General features: G+C 35.4%; 2 protein-coding genes across 4 annotated transcripts in view; one reads left to right on the top strand and one right to left on the bottom strand.

The window, feature by feature from the left end:
• Positions 1–5,756: 5,756 nt before the first annotated feature.
• Positions 5,757–20,020, top strand: LOC144459470 (uncharacterized). The gene is made up of 5 exons (XM_078163680.1): positions 5,757–6,353; positions 8,359–8,484; positions 8,693–8,845; positions 17,077–17,203; positions 17,367–20,020. The coding sequence occupies exons 1-5, from the start codon at positions 6,077–6,079 to the stop codon at positions 17,473–17,475; spliced, it is 792 nt and encodes a 263-aa protein (XP_078019806.1). The 5' UTR covers positions 5,757–6,076; the 3' UTR covers positions 17,476–20,020.
• Positions 18,968–23,384, bottom strand: part of mrtfba (myocardin related transcription factor Ba) — a 32,683-nt gene continuing 28,266 nt past the window's right edge. For all 3 annotated transcript variants that reach the window (XM_078163608.1, XM_078163610.1, XM_078163609.1), the window contains one exon: positions 18,968–23,302. In XM_078163608.1, coding sequence (XP_078019734.1) covers positions 22,791–23,302 — 512 coding nt within the window. In that variant the 3' untranslated portion in view covers positions 18,968–22,790. The remainder of the gene's footprint in view (positions 23,303–23,384) is intronic.

Here is a 23,384-nt window from a genome sequence, read left to right as displayed (position 1 = left end):
CAGTAGGGATCTCTGCAGTTTCCAGGTCCTGCACAAACACCCATCCAACCAATCATGAGAAGAACCATTTATAATGAGCACACCAATTGGCACACATAGCTGCCAATCATGATGTGAAACCCAATTTTTATAGTATTGAATTTCTAATTAAAAGCAAATCTATAAGAAAAACAAACACTTGAATGACAACAGCATGATAAGAACCTATGTGTACTTTGACTTTTTAGTTTGGCTCATGTCCCTTCCGCGAACATGCTGGGCGTGGGCTTTATGACCTGTACTGCATCTAGCCACCAGGAGGCGACTGAGTTGTTTTGGCTTCACTTTTGGGGAGCTGTCATGTTGTCCATCTTTTTTATAGAGTCTATGGTCTGAACATTATGTGTTATCTTTTTAACCGTGTTAATCTCTCGCTGCTACTTTGACCTCTCAACACACCCTCACTTGTAGTCAAGACGCCACTGCAACTTCCTGTTTTCTGCTGCCACAGTAATGGAAAATAATGACACCATTGCACTTTTGAATGGCTTCTTTCACTTAAAAAAACTTCCCAGATGACTCAGTTGACAAATCAAGAGTAATATGCACTTTGTGTCAAATGGAATTAAACTATCACTGAAGCACTTAAAGTTTGAGCTACCCATCCAGGAGCTGATCACACAGGTGCAGCTAATCAGACTGATGTCAATGAGCAATGGCATTGCCATGGAGTATGTGAATCACTACAGAAGTGTGGATGAAGCTAAATGGAACAAGTTAGCTACCACGCTGGCTAAATGGGTGGGAACTGACCTGTCAACATTGTACTTGCACTTGCATTGCACTTTGGTAAGAATTGCTTCACCTTGTTAATGTCGATTTCGAAACTGTTTTGAATTGCAAAATAATGAAATTCTAAACGTGATTGAAAATGTGATTAACTATGGAAAATCAGTGTTCAATAATAAAATTATTTTGAAAAATGTTGACAGCCTACAAGTAACGTTATTTTGATTTGTAACTAGCTGTGTTACTTAAACACGCTGTGAGCACTACAGTGACTATCACATTATAAAGCTATGTCCAACATGTTTGCAGTTGCTTTTCTACATTACTAGCAGTTACATTACCATTCACTTGGAGTTGTGTCTCTGGCCACCTGGCGATTATAAGTCTAACGCCCACTAACTTTTATCTCCGTTTTGGTCTCCACCTATTCTTGAGAAAAATATCTGGCCTTTAAGGTGCTTGATACCTTACTATATTCACTATACTTTTCTACTGTATTGCTGAGCAGGTAAATATTTTTGGGTGAATAAACCTCTGGACTGGGGGATAGTGTGCAAATCCTGAAAACTCTTGGAGCCAGCCCTGTAAGTAACACGGTTAAGAGGCAACGTTGGTACAAATTTAAACATTAACTCTATGACAGTAAGACTATTGTCTAAAGATACGTGAGAACTTTTTGTTGCTGAATAATGAAACTCATTGACCATCAATGACTGTGTGTATCCTCCCCTTGGTGACTAATACCCTGACAGGTGGTGCACACACATACTTTAAGGTTATTTGATCTTAGGCATCTAACACACCCACACCCACACACAAACGGTGAGTCTTAAAACTGGAAGGAGAGAGGGAAAGAAAAATATGAAGCGTGTGCAAAGCTCCTTAATATTTCAGGTTGGTACACGCACTGAGGGATGAATGAAAGAATAGATGAGTTGATGGAGGGATGGAGGTCTGCCACTGCAGGACTGATGACGTCAGCCCTGAAAACTGAGGACATAATCCTCTGTAGGCCTGACCTGCTGCTTTAGTGTGAGAGACTGACATCTAGTGGTCAGCTGCTAGAACAATAACACATCCTTTTTAAGTTCTGCTCTCTTTTTTTATGCTGAAAAGGCTTAAAACATGTACAAATGTATAATCCTAATTCTTGTTCACCTCCTACATCTGTGTTTACTGGCATAAGTACAGTGACCCAGATAACCTCGTGGTGCCATAGAAATGTGAATAAACACTGATGACAACACCTTATCAGACTGTTACATGGTATAAAAAGACATCGGAAATTAAAAGAGGTCACAGATAAGGCTTATGAAATACACTCCTTATCTGTACGCCAACCCTTTTCACTGCGATTGATGTATATGTATGGAGTGATTCTGTGTGTGGAATATAGGTCAGACAGCATCTGCTCTGCGGATGTTGTAAACTAGCTCCAGGCTTTATTGATGCTATGGTGGCTGGCTACTGTCTTATTGGGCCAACTGCCACATTTCACAGTTGAACAGGCCAGTACGCTGTGTGCCACCAAACACCACAAGGATGCATGTTATTTTTAGACCAATAACCAACTGTGACATAAGGATTTACCTATGTCTAGAGTCTGGCCATGGCCTTTGGCAGCTGAGAGTATTGGACTTTCATTGAAAAAAATATAAACACAACTAATTAACAGTTCTTTATGTATTTTTATGTATTATTATTCATTTTGTTAATTAGTTAATCATTGACTAATGAACTATCAACATCAAAGTACAGGTACTTAACCATAGTCAGTGTATTACCTCAAGCAGGTAGTGGTTGGCACGCTGTCACTTTGGAGAAGCAGGCAGGAGTACTGCTACTGGACAGCCCTGACAAAGGAACTTGAAGACACCAGAGTCCTTTGACAAAAACAGTAATTTTATCTTGCAGAACACAGGTGTTGCCGGTCCACAGACATATCACACATCAATTACACATATACACACAGAATAAATAATCTAAATAGTCTAGAAAAAATAGTCGAACCAATAAAACTTAGCCCTTGCTTAAGATGCACTGCTCATTGGGTAATAATTTATATACATCACACCCCTGCCCATGCCTTGTTTAATTGTGTAATTGCCATAGGAAGAAATTCATTTTTGGCCCGATGAACTAACTCTTTAAAACACCAAATTCACACGATGACACAAACTAACTAACTGATCAAGGCAGTGATAGACCAGAAACTCCTGTGTTCTGCGAGGTAAAATAGTAAAGGGGTCTGTCCAACAGCAAGGCAAGGCTGTCTGTTCTGTCCTGGCAAAGCCCAAGTGTACAAAGTGTACTCTATTAGCTCTGATTGAGAGTATTACTTGTCCTGTAAACCTAGGTTGGTCAAATGACGCCAAGCTGCATTCCTTTGTCTGTCTTACTCACAGTGAATTTCCTGATGACTATGCTTGAAGTACAAATTGTGAGTACAGTTATCACCTGAGTTATGTATTAATTCTAAATGCCATTTGTACCTTTTGCTTTAAAAGTATACTATGTGGGGTTTTTCCTTAAGAAAAAACAAAGTATAGGCTCATACAGAAGTAATCCCTCTCAGTGATTACATGTGACCCCCTTCAAGTGTGGAGGTCTATTTATCTGCAAAGACCCTGCCCTCTGCCTGCATTGTCTTATTTTCTTCTTATTTAGCTATGTTTGGGACATTTCCAGAAACAGCACACAGGTGTGGTCAGGACCTAATAAAAGGTAGCAACCAGGTGCCAGACCATAAGCAAGAAGTTCACAGACACAGTGCCGAAAAAACGCAGACATAGAGCGGCAAAAAGCTAAGTGGACAAAGCTGGGGTTGGCTTTCACTTTAACTGCTGACCCTGTTTGCAAACAGAAGCCAACACTTCCTGCAGAGTATACATGTAAAGGAGCAGTGTGTAGGATTTAGTGACATCTAGTGGTGGGAACTGCAGACTGCCGCCAGCTGACACTTCTATGTGCTGAGTGTGAACTCCCAGTTAGGATTCCTTCAGTGTTCATTGTTCAGGAGGTTTTTTCTGGGAGCCACAATATCCACAGAGGACTCTTCAACAATAAATGGACCTGGTGATTTAAACCGGTAAGAACACTGAAGCAGAGGGGCTGCTAACTACAGTGATTGAAGTGATGCGAAAACTCAAATTGCCATATAGAGCCAGAGTCTGGTTTGTCTGTTTTGGGCTACTGTAGAAACATGCCGTTGCAACATGGAAGACTTTGTGGACAAGGACTTGCTCCCCATGCAGATGTATCCTAAAACTTCAATTAAAAGCCTAGTTTCGATTAAACGGCCAGTCCCTTTTACTAGCCCGGTGTAGCTCGATTACCCGGTAAGTTATTTATATTCCTTTAGTCTGTAAGGGTTCACTGATCAAAAGAATCAAAAGTGTTTCTCACAAACATTAATCCAAGTTATGAATATTGTATTAACAGAACAAAGTGGTGTTGTGCCAGTAGGCTGGGTGCTGTTATCCTCTGGGACCGTGAAACAAGTGTCATAACATTTCACATAAATTATGTTATTTGAAGCCTGATTTTTATACAAGTAATACTCATACTGGTTCAAAAACAAAATGATCAGTTTTCCCATCTTTGCTGAGCAACAGTTTATGTTAAAGGAACTGGAGACAAAGGCCTGTCCAATATAGATGCCTGTCCCTGATATATGCCTGTTGAGTTCAGCGATTCAAGCAAATAATAGCCCAATCGTTATGACGATTAATCGTATCATTCTATGGAACGAAAACATAATGATTCCTTTTGCCATGTGGTTATAGAGCCCGGTCTCACTCCGAAGTTGTCGAAATCTGGCGCTGGGGCAGTGACTTGCAGCATCAGAAACCAGTGAAAAAAGGGCATGATACATGGTGGGGAGGGGTGGTGGATGGGTGGTGGAGGGGTCCAACAAACACAGACTTTCACCCAAGAGAGTGGTGTTTGTGTCCTGTAAGATTTTAAAGCCAAACCCTGTTCTTTTTTCCTAAACCCAACCATATGTGTTTGTTGTCGAAGGGAAAAACAAAGTCAATTTGCGATGTTGCGCTGACGTAGTGTGTTTATTTTGAAAGACACTGTATGTGAACTATGCATGTGAAAACGGAAGTGTATACACACCCAAGCACGTCAATTTGTGATGAGGTGAGAATGTGTTGGTTTATACACTTAAAAAAAAAAAAAACATACTTATTGTATTATGTTTCATTTCTGCCAATAAATCCCCCTAAAACCTGCACATTCGACCTTTAAGAATGTTTCGGTAAGGCAGTGATCCTTGTTTAATGTATGCTGCACAGTGTGGCTGTAGCCCCATGTTCAGTTTGATGCCTTGGCATTCAGTCTATTATCGGCTTTTAACTTGTGTTGTCTGCGTGCTGGCTGCAGACTGCAGGGACCTATGCTATTGATTAATATAGCTACACTTTTACTGGCAGTGATATCATTGGTCTACTTCCCTCTTCATGTTGCATAATCTGGTGAACTTCTTATCACTTATTTCCTGCTGGCTGTCAATTTGACATCACCCAGGTAGCCAATATGTCTAATGTCGTCTTTCTTTTCACCCCTCTCCGCAGCACGAGTTGTCTAAAATCTCTTGCCTAAAATGTCTTAAATAAATACAATAAATAATTTGAAGTTGAACTCTGACCCTTTCATTGAGGTCAGCTTTCACTACTGTACATTGTGTTATATTTTGAGCCACAGACATATGAAGATGAAACAAAAACCCTGCTTACAGAACTTTATTTCCCTACAGTCCCACAAAAGTCAAATTATGCCCACACTCTGTGAGAAATACTGTATTATGCCACTGTCTTCCTGTGAAGCTCTAGCTACTGTCCATTGTCCTCCATGTGTTCCATGCTGACAACATTTGCATGTTTTACAACCTCATCTGTTTGTGCAATTTGTTTAGGTCACTGGAACCGTATGAACCATACTCAGTGACGTCTGTGTTACAGCTACTTTCAGTGTCATGAGCCAAGACTGACTGGATGATGAGAACATATCATTCGGATAAGTCTGTTTTACAAGGCCTTGGAACTTTTTATTTATTTTTCTAGAATATTTTTGAGAGAAGACTGAAATGCTAGAAACATTTGACATCATCCAGATTTCTATTTGACTGTGCTGCAAATGAAAAACAGAGCCTTGAAGTCTAGCCTTACCTGGAAGAACTTGGATTCTGGTTTGGAGGTGTTTTTGGGCGGGTTTTTTTGGTTTCTGGTTTGCACTGAATTTAAGGATTCGGGGCGTGGTTAAAACTGCTTAAAAAAAACTTGTTTCAGGTCTTTAAAGCAGGATGTCACAGGGTGAGGTGCACCCTCTGTCTTACAGGCAGACACAGAGCATTGAGCTGAACACAGGCGTCGGTTTGGACCAAGAACAAGAGCAGCATTACTCTGAACCTTATACCCAGCCTGAATTCAACCAGTGGACCTTTGAGCCAGGGAGCGGACCCCCGGTGCAGGCTATCGAGTTTCGCATAAAGCAGCTTCACAACAGACGTGTCCTTCTGCTGAAGATGCAGCGCCTCGGGAAGAAGGCAGGGGATAGTGGTGTCGAGAGTACAGAGGAAAGTGAGTCAGTCTACTCAAATAAGTGCTTCCCAATTACATACACATAATACATTTTGCATTTAAACATTTAATTTAAAAACATTCTATATCACGAGTGTGAAACACTTCACATGGAAAAAAAAGTACAAATTAGAAGACACTCATTTTGTGTGCCACATTTTTTTAAAAATACATTTCTTTTAATCATTGCTAGATTGCTGATGAATTGCCTTGTACTTTTGGTGTGTCTGTTATTCAGTAGCCCAACAATAGGCAGGAGGAGAGGTGCCAAGATACAACCATAGGACAATGAAGAATTTTAAATAATGTTAGAACGCAACGAATTGGTGAAAAGAAATCTCTGTCCAAATGTCGCAATGTCCAAAGACCACTGCTGTCTACAACGTTGCCTCCCTTTAAAGGTACATCATAAGGATCTCCTCCACCATCGCCCAGTATCTTGTCTAAAACTTTTGACTTTGCCCTCTAGTGCCATCCAGTGACGGGCCCAATGCATCCTAGTTACTATTTAAAAGGCCCACACACCACTGGAAACTGTTAATAAAAAAGCCAGATGAATCTGATTTAGGGAGCTTTGCTACTATTCCCACCCGTTTGTTTCTCTCATCCTTTCTTACTGCCACTTTTATGTTTAAAAGTCATGACTGCTTCCTGGACTTGTAGATGTGCTCAGCTTGTCAGTCTTGACAGATTTTGAACCAGCTACCAGATTGTATCGCCTTGTTCCATTTTACTATCCTCCATTTTCAATTGCTTATCCGAGGCCGGGTTGGGGCAGCAGGGTAGGCAAAGTGCTCCATGCACCCGGGAAAAGAGTACATCGCCCAGTATGTATAGTCTCACCACTTGATCAAACAAAAATAACAAAAACAAAAAAGAAAATATTTATTGAAGTATGAGGGCAGTGATGTTTACAGCGTTTGAAATGGACATATTATTTATTTATTTTTTATGTAAAGGGAGTATAAATGAGCCTTAAGAAAAAATGACAGGTGAAAAGGCCATCTGGGGTGCAAGCGGAAGTTTGTGTAGGGTGCTGAATGTGCTGGGTCCGACACTTCTCCTATTTACCATTGATATTTTTCTTCTTCTACTTCTTCTTCTTCTTCCTCCCAAAAAAAACAAAACAAACCAAAAAGTAGATCCTTGATTTATTTTTTTATTATTAATTTAAATGTTCACATTAAGAACTGTGGAGCCCTAAATAAATAAATATGTAATACTGTTAGTTAAGGTATCAACATTACAAAAATATATATAAATCTGTACGCTTTCCCTTTACCACCAATCAGTTAATAAAATAATTTTCATCTCAATTTTTATACTCTTTTTTTCTTTTACTAGTTTATTTTCATAAAACATTTTAGCAAGCAAGCTAACGCCAACAAAGTTAGCTAACGAATTAGGTGCTGGTTAGTTAGTACAGCAAAATCAAATTAAAATAAAAAGGCTTCCCCTACCTTACCACCATTCAGTCGATGAAATTAATTAAAACTTAATTTATTTTAGGCCTATATTTATCTTTTAGTCAGTCATTTTGAGTTTTGTTTTTTAGCACTTATGCATTTTAATCAGCAAGCTAATGCCAGCAAAGCTAGCTAACGAACTAGGAGCTAGTTAGTAGCCTATTTCTTTCCATCTCAAGTACGCTGCTCCATCTCATGATCATATCATCATCAGGAAAATGGGAAATATTGCATAGGGACAACATAAAATAAAACATCAAAAGTGAGCTAAGACCTAAGAGAAACAAAAACCAGGGATAAAAAACATATTGAGTCAAAGGAAGGCAGATAAACAGAAGAGTAAAATGAACTGACGCTTTGTATTTATTATTCATAGGCTATTTCATTTTAGTTAACTAAAAGTATTATTCATTTTTCAGTATATTGACTTGCCTAACACCTCTTGGCTACATTCTGATGGTTAAAAAGGGGTAACAGGTACAGCATGGTATACGTCTGTTTCAGCGATGTAAACTTGCTCTCCCATGCTGTGTCGTCAGTGACCTGTGAGGACAGTGACCGACTGTGTGAGCTGGAGGCCATCCAGAGGGAACTGGAGGAACTGATGGTTAAAAAGGAGGAGGTGGAGAAAAAGGGAAAACACTCAAAGCTCAGAGCGAATGAAGGCATGTCTTCACTTTTTTCACTGAATATTAGAGTTTTAGAGTTTAAAATTATGACTTTTCATCACTGTAAAATGTAGCCTAAAGCAGCTTTAAGTAACTTAACATGTCAGTAGCTCAGTAATGGCAACCCTGCTTACTGTGTGAGAACAACCTTTTTTATATGAAGATGTTTCTAATGCATAATGACACTGCTCATGTTTTAAATCAGGTCAACAGGATGCAGGTTCCTCTCTTTATAAAACTGAGACACCCCGTGGGGGGATCTACATTCTGCCACCTCCCCAGCAGGAGGACAGGACAGCAGAGAAGAGAGTAAAAGCTAGGCCTGTGACTGAAACACCAACAGGCCCAGTTGTTCCAGGTAAGCTGCTCACATGTACACCTACATACTTTATTATTATACTTTATATTACAGTGTCAGTCATGCAGGGCCGTAATAACCTGAGTGGCACCACTCTCAAAGTTCCAGTAGTTCCCATGCCTATTGCATGGGAACTACTGACCTACTTTCTACAGGTTGTCATTTCTAACCTGACCGATGCTTGTAAGGGTGGACATAATACTATGACATTTTTATTAATTTTATTTTTTAATAGAAATGTTATGACATGCTATGCTATGACTTTTTTATTACATATTTTAAGACATACTATGAATTTTTTTTATTATATTTTAATGATGTGCTATACTACGATTTGTTTTTAATTACATTTTTATGACACCGTTAGGACAAACTATACTATGATTTCTTTACAAAATTATGACATGCTGTACAATGACTATTTCAATATTCTCTTGACATACTATACTATGACATTTCTATTACATTTTAATGACAAGCAATTCTATGACATCTTTTTGTATTAATGTTTTATGACATACTATACTACATTTTTGCTGCATTTTTAAAGACATACTATACTATGACTTTTTAATCAATTTTTTTATGTCATGTTATTCTAAGACTTTTTTAAGTGAAATTTTTATGACATAATATACTGTCATTTTTATTACATTTTGGTGACATGCTATACTATGACTCGTTTTTAATTAGATTTTTTATGACATACTATACTATGATTTCTTTTAAAAAATCATGACATGCTGTACTATGATTTTTTTTTAATTTCAAGACATACTATACTATGAATTTTTTATTACGTTTTTATGACATGCTATACTAGAACATTTTTTATTACATTTTTAAGACATGCTATACTGTGACTTTTTAATTAATTTTTTATGACATACTATATATTGACTTTTTTATTAACTTTAAATGACATACTGTTTTATGACTTAAAATAATTTTTTGACATACTATACTATGACTTTTAAATTACATTTTTATAACATGCTATACAAGACATTTTTTTCAATTACATTTTAAAGACATACTATACTATGACTTTTTTTAAATTAAATTTTTATGACATACTATACAATGGCAACTTAATTACATTTTTATGACATGCTATACTATAACTTTTAAATTTAATTTTGATGACATGCTGTACTATGATTTTTTTTAAATAACTTATAACATGCTTTTATATGACATTTTTATTATATTTTTATGACATGCTATACGATGACTTTTTTAAATAATTTTTTTGTTACATACTACACTATGACTTTATTTAACTAAAATTTTTCTGCCATATGATACTATGACTTTTTTAAAATTATTTTTTATGACATACTATACTATGACTTTTTTATTATTATTTTTAGACATGCTCTACTATGACATTTGTTACTACATTTTTTAAGACATACTATGACTTTTTTTTGACATTTATGACATACCATACTATAACATTTTTTATGACAGTTATGACATATTATACTATGATTTCCCTTTCAAAAAATTGATTTTTATTTTCAAATTATGACATGCTGTACTATGACCCTTTAATAAAATTTTTATGACATACTATATTTTGACTCTTTTAATAATGTTTTGAGATACCATATGATGACATTTTTATTATATATTTTTTGACATACTATACTATGTTTAGGTTTAGGTTAAGAGGTTTATACTATGACATTTTCTATGACAGTTATGACATACTATACAATGATTTCTTTTGAAAATGATGACATGCTGTACTATGACGTTTTAACTAATGTTTTTGACATACTAGACCACAACTTTATTATTTTTTTGTGACATGCTATACTGTGACTTTTTAAATTAATTTTTAATACATATGGTACTATGACATTTTTATTACATTTTTTATGATAAGCTATACTATGAAATTATTACACACTATATTATGACATTTGTTTAAAAACATTTTTTTACATACTATACTATTTATTTTTATTACATTTTTATGATATGCTATACAGTGATGTTTATATAAAACATTTTTGACATGCTATACTAGACATTTTTCAATTACATGTTTATGAAATAGTATAGTATAACTTTTTGTTAAATTTTTTTCTGACATGCTTTACTATGTTTTTATAAAAAAATGCTACACTATGACATTGTTATTACAGTTTTATGAGTAGTATGTCATTCAAAATTGCATTAAACGTCATGGTATAGTATGTCATTCAAAATTTAAAAAAAGAGTCATAGTATAGTATGTCGTTCAAAATTGCATAAAACCGTCATAGTATATTATGGCGCTGAAAATGGCATAAAAAAGTTACAATATTGTATGCTGTTCAAAATTGCATAAAAAAGTCATAGTATAGTATATGTCCTTCAAAATTGCATAAAAACATCATACTACAGTATGTTGTTCAAAACTGCAAAAAAAAGTCATAGTATATAGTATGACATTCAAAACTGCAAAAAAAAGTCATAGTATATAGTATGACATTCAAAATTGCAAAAAAAAGTCATAGTATATTGTATGACATTCAAAATTGCAAAAAAAAAGTCATAGTATATAGTATGACTTTCAAAATTTCAAAAAAAGTCATAGTATAGTATGTCCTTCAAAATTGCATAAAAACATCATACTATAGTATGTTGTTCAAAATTGCACAAAAAAGGTCATAGTATATAGTATGACATTCAAAATTGCATAAAAACATCATACTATAGTATGTTGTTCAAAATTGCAAAAAAATAGTCATAGTATATAGTATGACATTCAAAATTGCAAAAAAGTCATAGTATAGTATGTCCTTCAAAACGGCATAAAAACATCATACTATAGTATGTTTTTCAAAATTGCAAAAAAAAGTCATAGTATATAATATGACATTCAAAATTGCAAAAAAAGTCATAGTATAGTATGTCCTTCAAAATTGCATAAAAACATCATACTATAGTATGTTGTTCAAAATTGCAAAAAAAAGTCATAGTATAGTATGTCTTTCAAAATTGCATAAAAACATCATACTATAGTATGTTGTTCAAAATTGCAAAAAAAAAGTCATAGTATAGTATGTCCTTCAAAATTGCATAAAAACACCATACTATAGTATGTTGTTCAAAATTGCAAAAAAAGTCATAGTATATAGTATGACATTCAAAATTGCAAAAAAAGTCATAGTATAGTATGTCCTTCAAAATTGCATAAAAACATCATACTATAGTATGTTGTTCAAAATTGCAAAAAAAAAGTCATAGTATAGTATGTCCTTCAAAATTGCATAAAAACACCATACTATAGTTTGTTGTTCAAAATTGCAAAAAAAAGTCATAGTATATAGTATGACATTCAAAATTGAAAAAAAAGTCATAGTATAGTATGTTCTTCAAAATTGCATAAAAACATCATACTATAGTATGTTCAAAATTGCAAAAAAAGTCATAGTATATAGTATGACATTCAAAATTGCAAAAAAGTCATAGTATAGTATGTCCTTCAAAATTGCATAAAAACATCATACTATAGTATGTTGTTCAAAATTGCAAAAAAAAGTCATATAGTATGACATTCAAAATTGCAAAAAAAGTCATAGTATAGTATGTCCTTCAAAATTGCATAAAAACACCATACTATAGTATGTTGTTCAAAATTGCAAAAAAAGTCATAGTATAGTATGTCCTTCAAAATTGCATAAAAACATCATACTATAGTATGTTGTTCAAAATTGCAAAAAAAAGGTCATAGTATAGTATGTCCTTCAAAATTGCATAAAAACACCATACTATAGTTTGTTGTTCAAAATTGCAAAAAAAAGTCATAGTATATAGTATGACATTCAAAATTGAAAAAAAAGTCATAGTATAGTATGTTCTTCAAAATTGCATAAAAACATCATACTATAGTATGTTCAAAATTGCAAAAAAAGTCATAGTATATAGTATGACATTCAAAATTGCAAAAAAGTCATAGTATAGTATGTCCTTCAAAATTGCATAAAAACATCATACTATAGTATGTTGTTCAAAATTGCAAAAAAAAGTCATATAGTATGACATTCAAAATTGCAAAAAAAGTCATAGTATAGTATGTCCTTCAAAATTGCATAAAAACACCATACTATAGTATGTTGTTCAAAATTGCAAAAAAAGTCATAGTATAGTATGTTCAAAATTGCATAAAAACACCATACTATAGTTTGTTGTTCAAAATTGTAAAAAAAAGTCATAGTATAGTATGTTCAAAATTGCATAAAAACATCATACTATAGTATGTTGTTCAAAATTGCAAAAAAAGTCATAGTATATAGTATGACATTCAAAATTGCAATAAAAGTCATAGTATATAGTATGACATTCAAAATTGCAAAAAAAAGTCATAGTATAGTATGTCCTTCAAAATTGCATAAAAACATCATACTATAGTATGTTGTTCAAAATTGCAAAAAAAAGTCATAGTATATAGTATGACATTCAAAATTGCAAAAAAAAGTCATAGTATAGTATGTCCTTCAAAATTGCATAAAAACATCATACTATAGTATGTTCAAAATTGCAAAAAAAGTCATAGTATATAGTATGACATTCAAAATTGCAAAAAAGTCATAGTATAGTATGTCCTTCAAAATTGCATAAAACATCATACTATATGTTTGTTGTTCAAAATTGCAAAAAAAAAGTCATAGTATAGTATGTTCAAAATTGCATAAAAACATCATACTATAGTATGTTGTTCAAAATTGAAAAAAAAAGTCATAGTATATAGTATGACATTCAAAATTGCAATAAAAGTCATAGTATATAGTATGACATTCAAAATTGCAAAAAAAAGTCATAGTATAGTATGTCCTTCAAAATTGCATAAAAACACCATACTATAGTATGTTGTTCAAAATTGCAAAAAAAAAGTCATAGTATAGTATGTTCAAAATTGCATAAAAATATCATACTATAGTATGTTGTTCAAAATTGCAAAAAAAAGTCATAGTAAAGTATGTCCTTCAAAATTGCATAAAAACATCATACTATAGTATGTTCAAAATTGCAAAAAAAGTCATAGTATATAGTATGACATTCAAAATTGCAAAAAAAGTCATAGTATAGTATGTCCTTCAAAATTGCATAAAAACATCATACTATATGTATGTTGTTCAAAATTGCAAAAAAAGTCATAGTATAGTATGTTCAAAATTGCATAAAAACATCATACTATAGTATGTTGTTCAAAATTGAAAAAAAAGTCATAGTATATAGTATGACATTCAAAATTGCAAAAAAGTCATAGTATATAGTATGACATTCAAAATTGCAAAAAAAAAGTCATAGTATAGTATGTCCTTCAAAATTGCATAAAAACATCATACTATAGTATGTTGTTCAAAATTGCAAAAAAAGTCATAGTATATAGTATGACATTCAAAATTGCAAAAAAGTCATAGTATAGTATGTCCTTCAAAATTGCATAAAAACATCATACTATATGTATGCTGTTCAAAATTGCAAAAAAAAAGTCATAGTATAGTATGTTCAAAATTGCATAAAAACATCATACTATAGTTTGTTGTTCAAAATTGCATAAAAAGTCATAGTATATAGTATGACATTCAAAATTGCAAAAAAGTCATAGTATCTAGTATGACATTCAAAATTGCAAAAAAAAGTCATAGTATAGTATGTCCTTCAAAATTGCATAAAAACACCATACTATGGTATGTTGTTCAAAATTGAAAAAAAAAGTCATAGTATAGTATGTCCTTCAAAATTGCATAAAAACATCATACTATAGTATGTTGTTCAAAATTGCAAAAAAACATCATACTATAGTATGTTGTTCAAAATTGCAAAAAAAGTCATAGTATAGTATGTTCAAAATTGCATAAAAACACCATACTATAGTTTGTTGTTCAAAATTGCAAAAAAAAGTCATAGTATAGTATGTCCTTCAAAATTGCATAAAAACATCATACTATAGTATGTTGTTCAAAATTGCAAAAAAAGTCATAGTATAGTATGTCCTTCAAAATTGCATAAAAACATCATACTATAGTATGTTGTTCAAAATTGCAAAAAAAGTCATAGTATAGTATGTTCAAAATTGCATAAAAACACCATACTATAGTTTGTTGTTCAAAATTGCAAAAAAAAGTCATAGTATAGTATGTCCTTCAAAATTGCATAAAAACATCATACTATAGTATGTTGTTCAAAATTGCAAAAAAAGTCATAGTATAGTATGTTCAAAATTGCATAAAAACACCATACTATAGTATGTCCTTCAAAATTGCAAAAAAAGTCATAGTATAGTATGTCCTTCAAAATTGCATAAAAACACCATACTATAGTTTGTTGTTCAAAATTACATAAAAACATCATACTATAGTATGTTGTTCAAAATTGCAAAAAAAGTCATAGTATATAGTATGACATTCAAAATTGCAAAAAAAGTCATAGTATAGTATGTCCTTCAAAATTGCATAAAAACATCATACTATAGTATGTCGTTCAAATTTGCAAAACAAATCATAGTATAGTATGTCGTCAAAAAATGCATAAAAACGTTCAAAATTACATAAAAACTTCATAGTATCGTATGTCGTTAAAAATTGCATAAAAATGTCATAGTATAGTATGTTGTTCAAAATTGGAAAAAAGTCATACTATAGTATGTCCTTTAAAATTGAAAAAAAATTAATAGTATAGTATAAAAAAGTCATAGTATAGTATATGTCGTTCAAAATTCCATAAAAACTTCATAATATAGCATGTTGTTCTAAATTATGTAATGATATTTTTTATGACATACTATACTATGATATTTCTTTTCATAGTCTTCTATACAATATTTTTATGACACACTATACTCTGATATTTTTGTCATACTATCCTTCTTTCTTCTTCTTGTTTGTTTTACGGCGGTTGGCATCCAGCAATAGGTGCATTACCGCCCTGTCATACTATCCTATAACATTTTTATGTCATGCTGTGCTATATTTTTTCATACTATAATATTTTTATGTCATGCTGTGCTATATTTTTTCATACTATACTATAATATTTTTATGTCATGCTGTGCTATATTTTTTTCATACTATACTATAATATTCTTATGTCATGCTGTGCTATATTTTTTTCATACTATACTATAATATTTTTATGTCATGCTGTGCTATATTTTTTTCATACTATACTATAATATTCTTATGTCATGCTGTGCTATATTTTTTCATACTATACTATAATATTTTTATGTCATGCTATACTTTGGTGTTCTTTTGACCTTTTTTGTGATATGCTCCACTATGACATTTTTTGTCACATTTTTCATGCTATTCTATGACATTTTTTTTATGACATATTTTAGTATGATTTTTTCATTTATTTTTCATGACATACCATAGCTATACTATGTCATTTTATTACATTTCCAGACATACTATAATCAGACTTTTTTTTTGTTGTGATATACTATAGTAGGACATTTTTATTAAATCTTTTATGACATACTATAGTGACTTTTTTTTTAATCAATTGTTTTGTTGTATGCCAAGTATGACATTTTTATTCAACTTTTTATGACATACTTTAGTATGACTTTTTTATTAATTTTTTTGTATGACATGCTATTCTATGACATACTATAGTGAATTTTGTATTTTTTTCACGACATGCTATACTATGATGTTTTTATATATTATTTTTATGTCATCCTATACTATGATATTTATATTAAATTGTTATGACAAACTATTGTATGACTTTTTTATTCAATTTTTTGTGGCATTCTAAAGTATGACTTTTTTTTCAACTTTTCATGACATACTTAAGTTTGACTTTTTATTTTTTTCACAACATGCTATACTATGATGTTTTTATAAAAAATTATGACATGGTATAGTATGACATTCTCAATCAACTTTTCATGACATGCTTTACTATGATGTTTTTATTACATTTTTACTTGACATGCTATACTATGACCTTTTTTATTAAAATTTTTATGGCGTGCGATTACTTTTCAGTTGATCAGTTTTTCATGGCATACTATACTATGCCTTTTTTAAAAAAAAAAAAAAATTACAGTCTTTTTTATGATCAATACATTACTGGAAGTGACAATTTGATACTTTCTGATTATTGGGGGTGTATAACAGAGGGCAGGATTGTGATTTCACCCCAGCAGTCATGCATTTGTCTGTATTTGAATATCTTTTGAGACGGTAACAGTGTGCTCTGTCTATCTCGTGGGCTAGTTGACAGTCTGGGTTGGACACCAGCGGTCACCAAGTGTCCATTCTGTGAAGAGGTCGTCCTCACAGAAACCAGCAGCAGAGTGGGCGAGGCTGCGTGGATGAGTTGCTGCCTGTGCACCTTGGCAGGGTACGTCTGTTTGGACCTGATTTACTGTCGAAATTTTTACCCTGACAGACTGCGGAGTTAAAAGTAGTCTTAACGAAGTGGGTGGACATTTTGTAAAACACACTTACTTGTACTTTGAACTTTGATCTTTCACATCCCTGTTCTTTCTTCCTTCCTTCCACAGGTGTGTTGCAGGCTGCTGTTTAATCCCTTTCTTTACGAGGCGTACAAAGAACGTCCACCACCAGTGTCCCCGGTGCCAGGAAAACATTCATATCCAACAGCCGTTTTGACTTAAAGGCTGCTGTTTAAACAGCTACTGTGCTTTGTACAGTATGATCCACGGCCTATGTGCTTTAGTGACCAACTCCTGTGGTCATGGAGCTGTCTGGGACTCAGCTGTTTGACTCCACAACTGATCTCAGCAATGTGCCTGGAGTCGACTACGCTGTCAGTCCAAATGGCACAAAGGCTCAGATAACTTGAGGAAAACCTACTGTTCTTACTGCATGTTTGACTTACACACTGTGAAACTTTATCTACCAGAATATCTGCATAACATGGATTCAAGCTCTGAGTTCGCAAATGCAAACACTGCCATTCAAAACACTTCTCACTTTATTAACATCTCCAGTAGTCAATGTTTCAGATACAAATTACTCCAAACTAATCCCTCCATGTAAAATGATCAAGTCCTGTTTATTAGAGCACAGTATCATGCTTTGTCAACAGTCTACTGAACTTTGTGTCTGGTTTCCTTGGTCAAGTATATGGAAATAAATCTCTGGGAATATGTTATCTGAGAGCAAAGTGGAAACGAATCACTGTTCATATGCAAACATGGCCTATAACCCAACAAAGAACTGTTTTGATACACTGTAAGCTGCGACACACCAAATGTAGTGCTTACTCAATTCTTCTGTTTCTGTGCTCCTGCCAGTTGTTTCATATGTTGTGACATTATATAAAACTCAAATTACAGCCTCTCAGGTTTTATGGCTCCATGAACCAGTCAGGTGTGTCAAAACATGAATGCTTGGATGTGGCAGCACAGAAGATCTATACAGTCAGCACAGTTTAAAGGTGGACACCCAAGATTAGTTTCACCAATTCAGTATCTGACCAAATGTCTCCCATTCTTCGGAGACATAGAAAAATGTTTTTGCAAAACATTGTGATGTCACAGTGAAGTTGACCTTTTGGCTATAAAATAACATCACTTCATCATTACAACCTGTTAGATTTTTGTGTGACATTTTGTCATAATTAGCAGATGAGCTCCTGAGTTATGGCCAAAAACAGTGAGGTCACAGTAACGTTTGACCACTAAATTCAAATCAGTTCAGTCTTGAATCCAAGTGGACGTTTGTGTCTTATTTGAGGAAATTTCTTCAAGGCCTTCTTGAGATATCTTACTCTCAAAATAAGACAGACATAAAGTCACAGTGACCTTTGAACACCAAATTCTACTCAGTTAATCCTGACTCAAAGTGGACATTTGTATCATATTTGAGGAACTTTCTTAAAGTCCTCCTTGAGAAATCGCATTTACAAAATGAGACAGATGCAAGGTCACAGTTACCTTCAAACACCAAATGTTACTGAAATTATCCTTCACTCTAAGCGGACGTTTGTGCCAAATTTGAAAAAAAAAAAAATCCCATTCAGAAGAATGGGGCGGATGGACAGATGGACAACCCAAAACACAATGCCTCCAGCAGCGTCTATTGCTGGCGTGGAGACATAAAAATGTACTTTATTCTGTAATCAACATCTGCAGAGGCGTTCACAGTACACCAAATTTTATTGACACATAAAGGCATACAGTACTTATATACATCTTTTTGAGTATTTACAAAATAGAGAACCCATGGATGTTACACATGTAGAAAAATATGCATTACATCTATATAAATATGTACACAATGTGCAAAACATATGGCATACAAACAACAAGAGGCATGGCATGGGTAGTGGAGACAGAGAGGACACTCGGCTACGATGACAGATGTAAATGTCCCCAAAATACACTGATTTGAATGAAACGTCTTGTCTCGTCTTTCTTAAGTTCAGCTTCTCCATCGCAATAATGTACAATGCTAACATGATGATAAATGTGCGGGTGAATGAGGACAAGCAGAAGTTGATACACCTGTTAACCCCATTTATGGAAGCTGACAGGAACCTTTAGGAGTTCTTCAGACTGATGGTGCCTCCACATACCTCTACATTAAGAGGGTTATTCAAACAAACCACTCAGATATTAAGTGCCTTTGAACTTATAAACTGTATTACTCTGTAGTAAAGGTTCTTACATTAATAAAATCAAGGCAGGATCTGACATACAGTACAGTATATCAAGGGAGAGCAGCCTTTATTGCTTTTAGCTGTCCCTGTCTGGCCAGTCAGCAACCGCGACTGCCAACGCTGAGTGGTGTCACATCAAGCGTAAATCACATACACGTGAAGCCAAGAGGTTTGTGTATGTCTGATATGAAAAATAAAATGGAAAAAACAACAACTCTGCAAACCGAAAATATACACATGAAATCCTCTTTTACAGATTTTACATAAAACGAGATTAAATGTTTTTTTTTCTTTTCATCTTCACCCTAAAAAAAGAAAAGAAGTGATAAATACAAAAAAAAGGTGAGAAAATTAACAAAATGTGAGAATATGTTCCACTGCCTATTTGGCAACAAAATATCAAATGTGACAGCCTTAAAGCTGACACACTGAAGGAAATAAAAACACCATCAACTCGTCATGTCTTCTAGGATATACATGAATCAGCTAGTGATTTTTACTCTTCATCCTATGTAAGATCTAACACTCCCAGCAATGCGGTAAAAAGAGGAAATGCAACTACACCTGCAAGCAGGTATCACAAGGGACCAAGACGATGAGGTCATCTCTGAACAGGTGGTTTAACACAAGTTTGTAGGAAAGTAACTGAAATACGACAAAGCCCAGGGGCAGGTTTGTGCAGTATTTGGCTAGACTCTTTCAGGTGTTCAGATGGTTAGGATTTGGCCTGATCTGATGATACGATGTGTAACTGCAGCAGTAAGAGCACCACTCTGACAAGACAGTGTTGACGTAAAGGGCTCTCAGTCAGTTTGTTCAGGCCACCAAATTATTGCTGGTGAACAGCAAGTCAGCATCACACAGGCAGAAAATACAAATTTAAAAAGCAAGAAAAATTGAAAATTGAAATGTGTTTCCTGCTGGAAATGACCCTGAAGTACCCACAGTTGGAAGTGGAAATGAGCCCCAACAGAAGGGAGGCAGCGCCCTCTAAAGCCCATGGACGTAATGACAGATTTAAGTGGTTAAAATGAACTGTGAATGTAACGTAACTAAAAAAAGATGGTTTAAAAAAAGCAATCTTATTTCAAAGTGCCATACAGTAAGACTGCATCAACCCCAAAACAATATCCTAAAAGGTGACACTAAATCAGTTACCCAATATTTAGATTTCAAAGAAACAGCGCGGGGGATTTGATGCAATCTGGTAAAAATAAACATCTAGATTTTGTGAGGCTTTAAAAAGTAGCTAAGCCCTCTTCACTGCAGATCACACCTTGAAGGTGTCTGTGCGTTTATTTGACTGTAGGACACCAACTGAACGACACGGATAAAAACAGTAAACAGTCATCAGAAGCCTTTTGAAGAGTTCGGAATATGTCGACTGGATAGCGAATGATTTGATTTCATAGATATTTGCAAATTTCTTCAGACAACTTGTGGGCGACGGCTGAGAAGGAGCTCGAAGCTGCCCAGAGATTAAACAATCATGCACACACAGACACAGGTGGACATGCAGAAGACGGGAAGACAAATCCAGACGGACACACATGCTTTCTTGCTTCTCCCTCTCTCTCTCACTCTCACACACACACACACACACACACACACACACTTGGTGAGGAAACTAACTTTGTCTGCAGTAGCTGAGTTGGACTCTTTCACCGGCCAAATATTACTTTAGAATATTCTGATTCCTCCAAATGATGGTTGGTCACTTGATAAACGGGCTGTGAAAGCAGAATTCATCAGCTACAGGCAACTTCCATGTTTACTGGCTAGTGTTGCAGTAAGTCCCCACCCTGACACACACATATAGACACACAAACACACATATACAAAGTGCAGGGATACTCTAGGACAGCTAAATATAAAGCTCAGACATCTTAATTCCTTGATAGGACGTGCAGCTCACACCTCTTCTACTGTGTGTCTGCACGTCTCATAAACTGATATTTGTTCCCTTTCCACTGTTTGATGTCAGTTTACGATCAGAAGAAGAAAAAAAAAAAAGCTGCCAACTTTGTGAGTGAAGTCCCATTTTTCAAAGTTACATTCAAAACAAGATACTTGGACAACAACTGCAGTATCTCTGGAGCGAATGGCCACATGATCCCAATCATATCGATCATTTCCCGTTGACGATCACCTTGGATATGCAAAGTTCACATTTCCTTTGTTCTGAGGTGAAGGAGGCGCAGCGTCGGATCTCTCCGCCTCTTATGTGCATAGCTCTCACGCAGGTCGTTGTTCGACTGGAGTCTTTGTTCTTTAGAGTCATTGGTTCGTCAGCTTGACCGCGGGTGTCGTGTTAGGTCAGAGAGAAACAGTCACATCTGATAGGACGTATCAGATTAGTCAGCAAACGCGTAATGTACAGTATGTGGTCGACTGGACCGCAGTGAGGCTCTCAGTTAGGAATCCCTTTAGCTCAGTGACTGACTGAGTGCGTCTGGCTTCAATCATAAAGGGGACAAACAGATTCGACTGTCCAGCACCTCAGACTGGTTTGTTCTAAGCTTCTCCAGGTGGAGTGGTCAGTAGCGGAGGCTGCACTGACATGACGCACAAGCCTCATGTGGATTTTTATTAAGAGCTCCTTTCATTTCTTTATTACGGCTAGATTTCATCTGTAGTAAGCGACCTGTCATTTAGAGCGACATGATTATTGTGCTCTAACGACCAGCTTTTATAACCTCCTATGGCACAGTATGCTTCGGCGGAACAAAGGCCTTCTCTTCTATGTTTTGCTGAGGCGCAGTGTTCACACTGAAAGCCGACCAGCCAAACCTCCAGTAGGAACAAACGGGTGATATCAACCATCAATACTGTGTAGACGCTGTCTGAGACACTGTATTAGTGTGGTTTAAAGAGTATTTACAAACAGTCCATGCTACCAGAATTCATTTGGCTCTGTCTCCTCGTCTTTGTTCATTAAAAATCGTGACATCAGACACTGTAAAAGTCTGTTTAAAATCCCTTATCACTAATGCGACGGGTGACCACGATCACCTTAGTGATGACGTTATTGTGGCTGATCGGCCAGCCTCTTTAAAGCTGTGCAAACTCCTGCTTGTAGTTCAACTTGAATCAGTGCACTGCCTGTACAGCATCTCTTACTGTAGTATAGTGGGAATATTACAGATGGTATGGATGTACTGTAAGAGTGGTATGGTGCTCCTTCATATTTTAAACTCAACCTCTCTGTGGTGGTCAGTCTTCTTTTGATCCATCCACTCCTGGCTCATCTGCTCTGCCACCTCCCCACGCTTTCTTTTTCTGTCATCCACCCATCCGTCCGTCAATCCCAGTGCAGCTGCAGGTCCTGTGTATCCAGGAAGTCCGTCGGGATCCCCAGTGGCGTGAGTGCCCCAGCCGGACCTGGCGGCATGGTGAGGTCCAGCCACTCCATATTGTCCAGGCCTGGGTCAGACAGGCCCATGTTGAGGGAGGAAGGTGAGGAAGAATCACAGAAGGACAGCTCAGATGTGTCCATGGGTGAGTAAGGCTGCTGCTCCATCAGCTGGGCCTGCAGCTCCTCCATCAGGCCCCGTGTGCGTGGGTCTGACGCCGGCGCTGTTTCGGCCAGCGTGCCCTCCAGGAAGGCCTCGAGCTGGTTGTCTGTGGCGAGGGAGGAGAGGCTGGGCAGGCTGGGGCCGACGGCCGGGCTCAGGGTGGCCGGGGGAGCCACCTGGATCTGTGGAGGCGGCCTGGAGAGGGCGGTGTTGACCGGCAGGGTGGAGATGTTTGCTGTGACCGGGATGGTCTTACTGAGAGACACGGGAGGGTCCTGCTGGATGAAGGGAGTGATTTCTGGAGGAGGGGATAAAAACATAGATTATTATGAGAGTTCAACCAATGAGGGCGTCTTAGAATTGTTATAATAATGTTTTCC

Source organism: Epinephelus lanceolatus, chromosome 21 (genome assembly GCF_041903045.1).
Source record: "Epinephelus lanceolatus isolate andai-2023 chromosome 21, ASM4190304v1, whole genome shotgun sequence".
In the NCBI taxonomy this organism is placed as follows: Eukaryota; Metazoa; Chordata; class Actinopteri; order Perciformes; family Serranidae; genus Epinephelus; species Epinephelus lanceolatus.
This window is presented reverse-complemented; position numbering and strand designations above follow the sequence as displayed.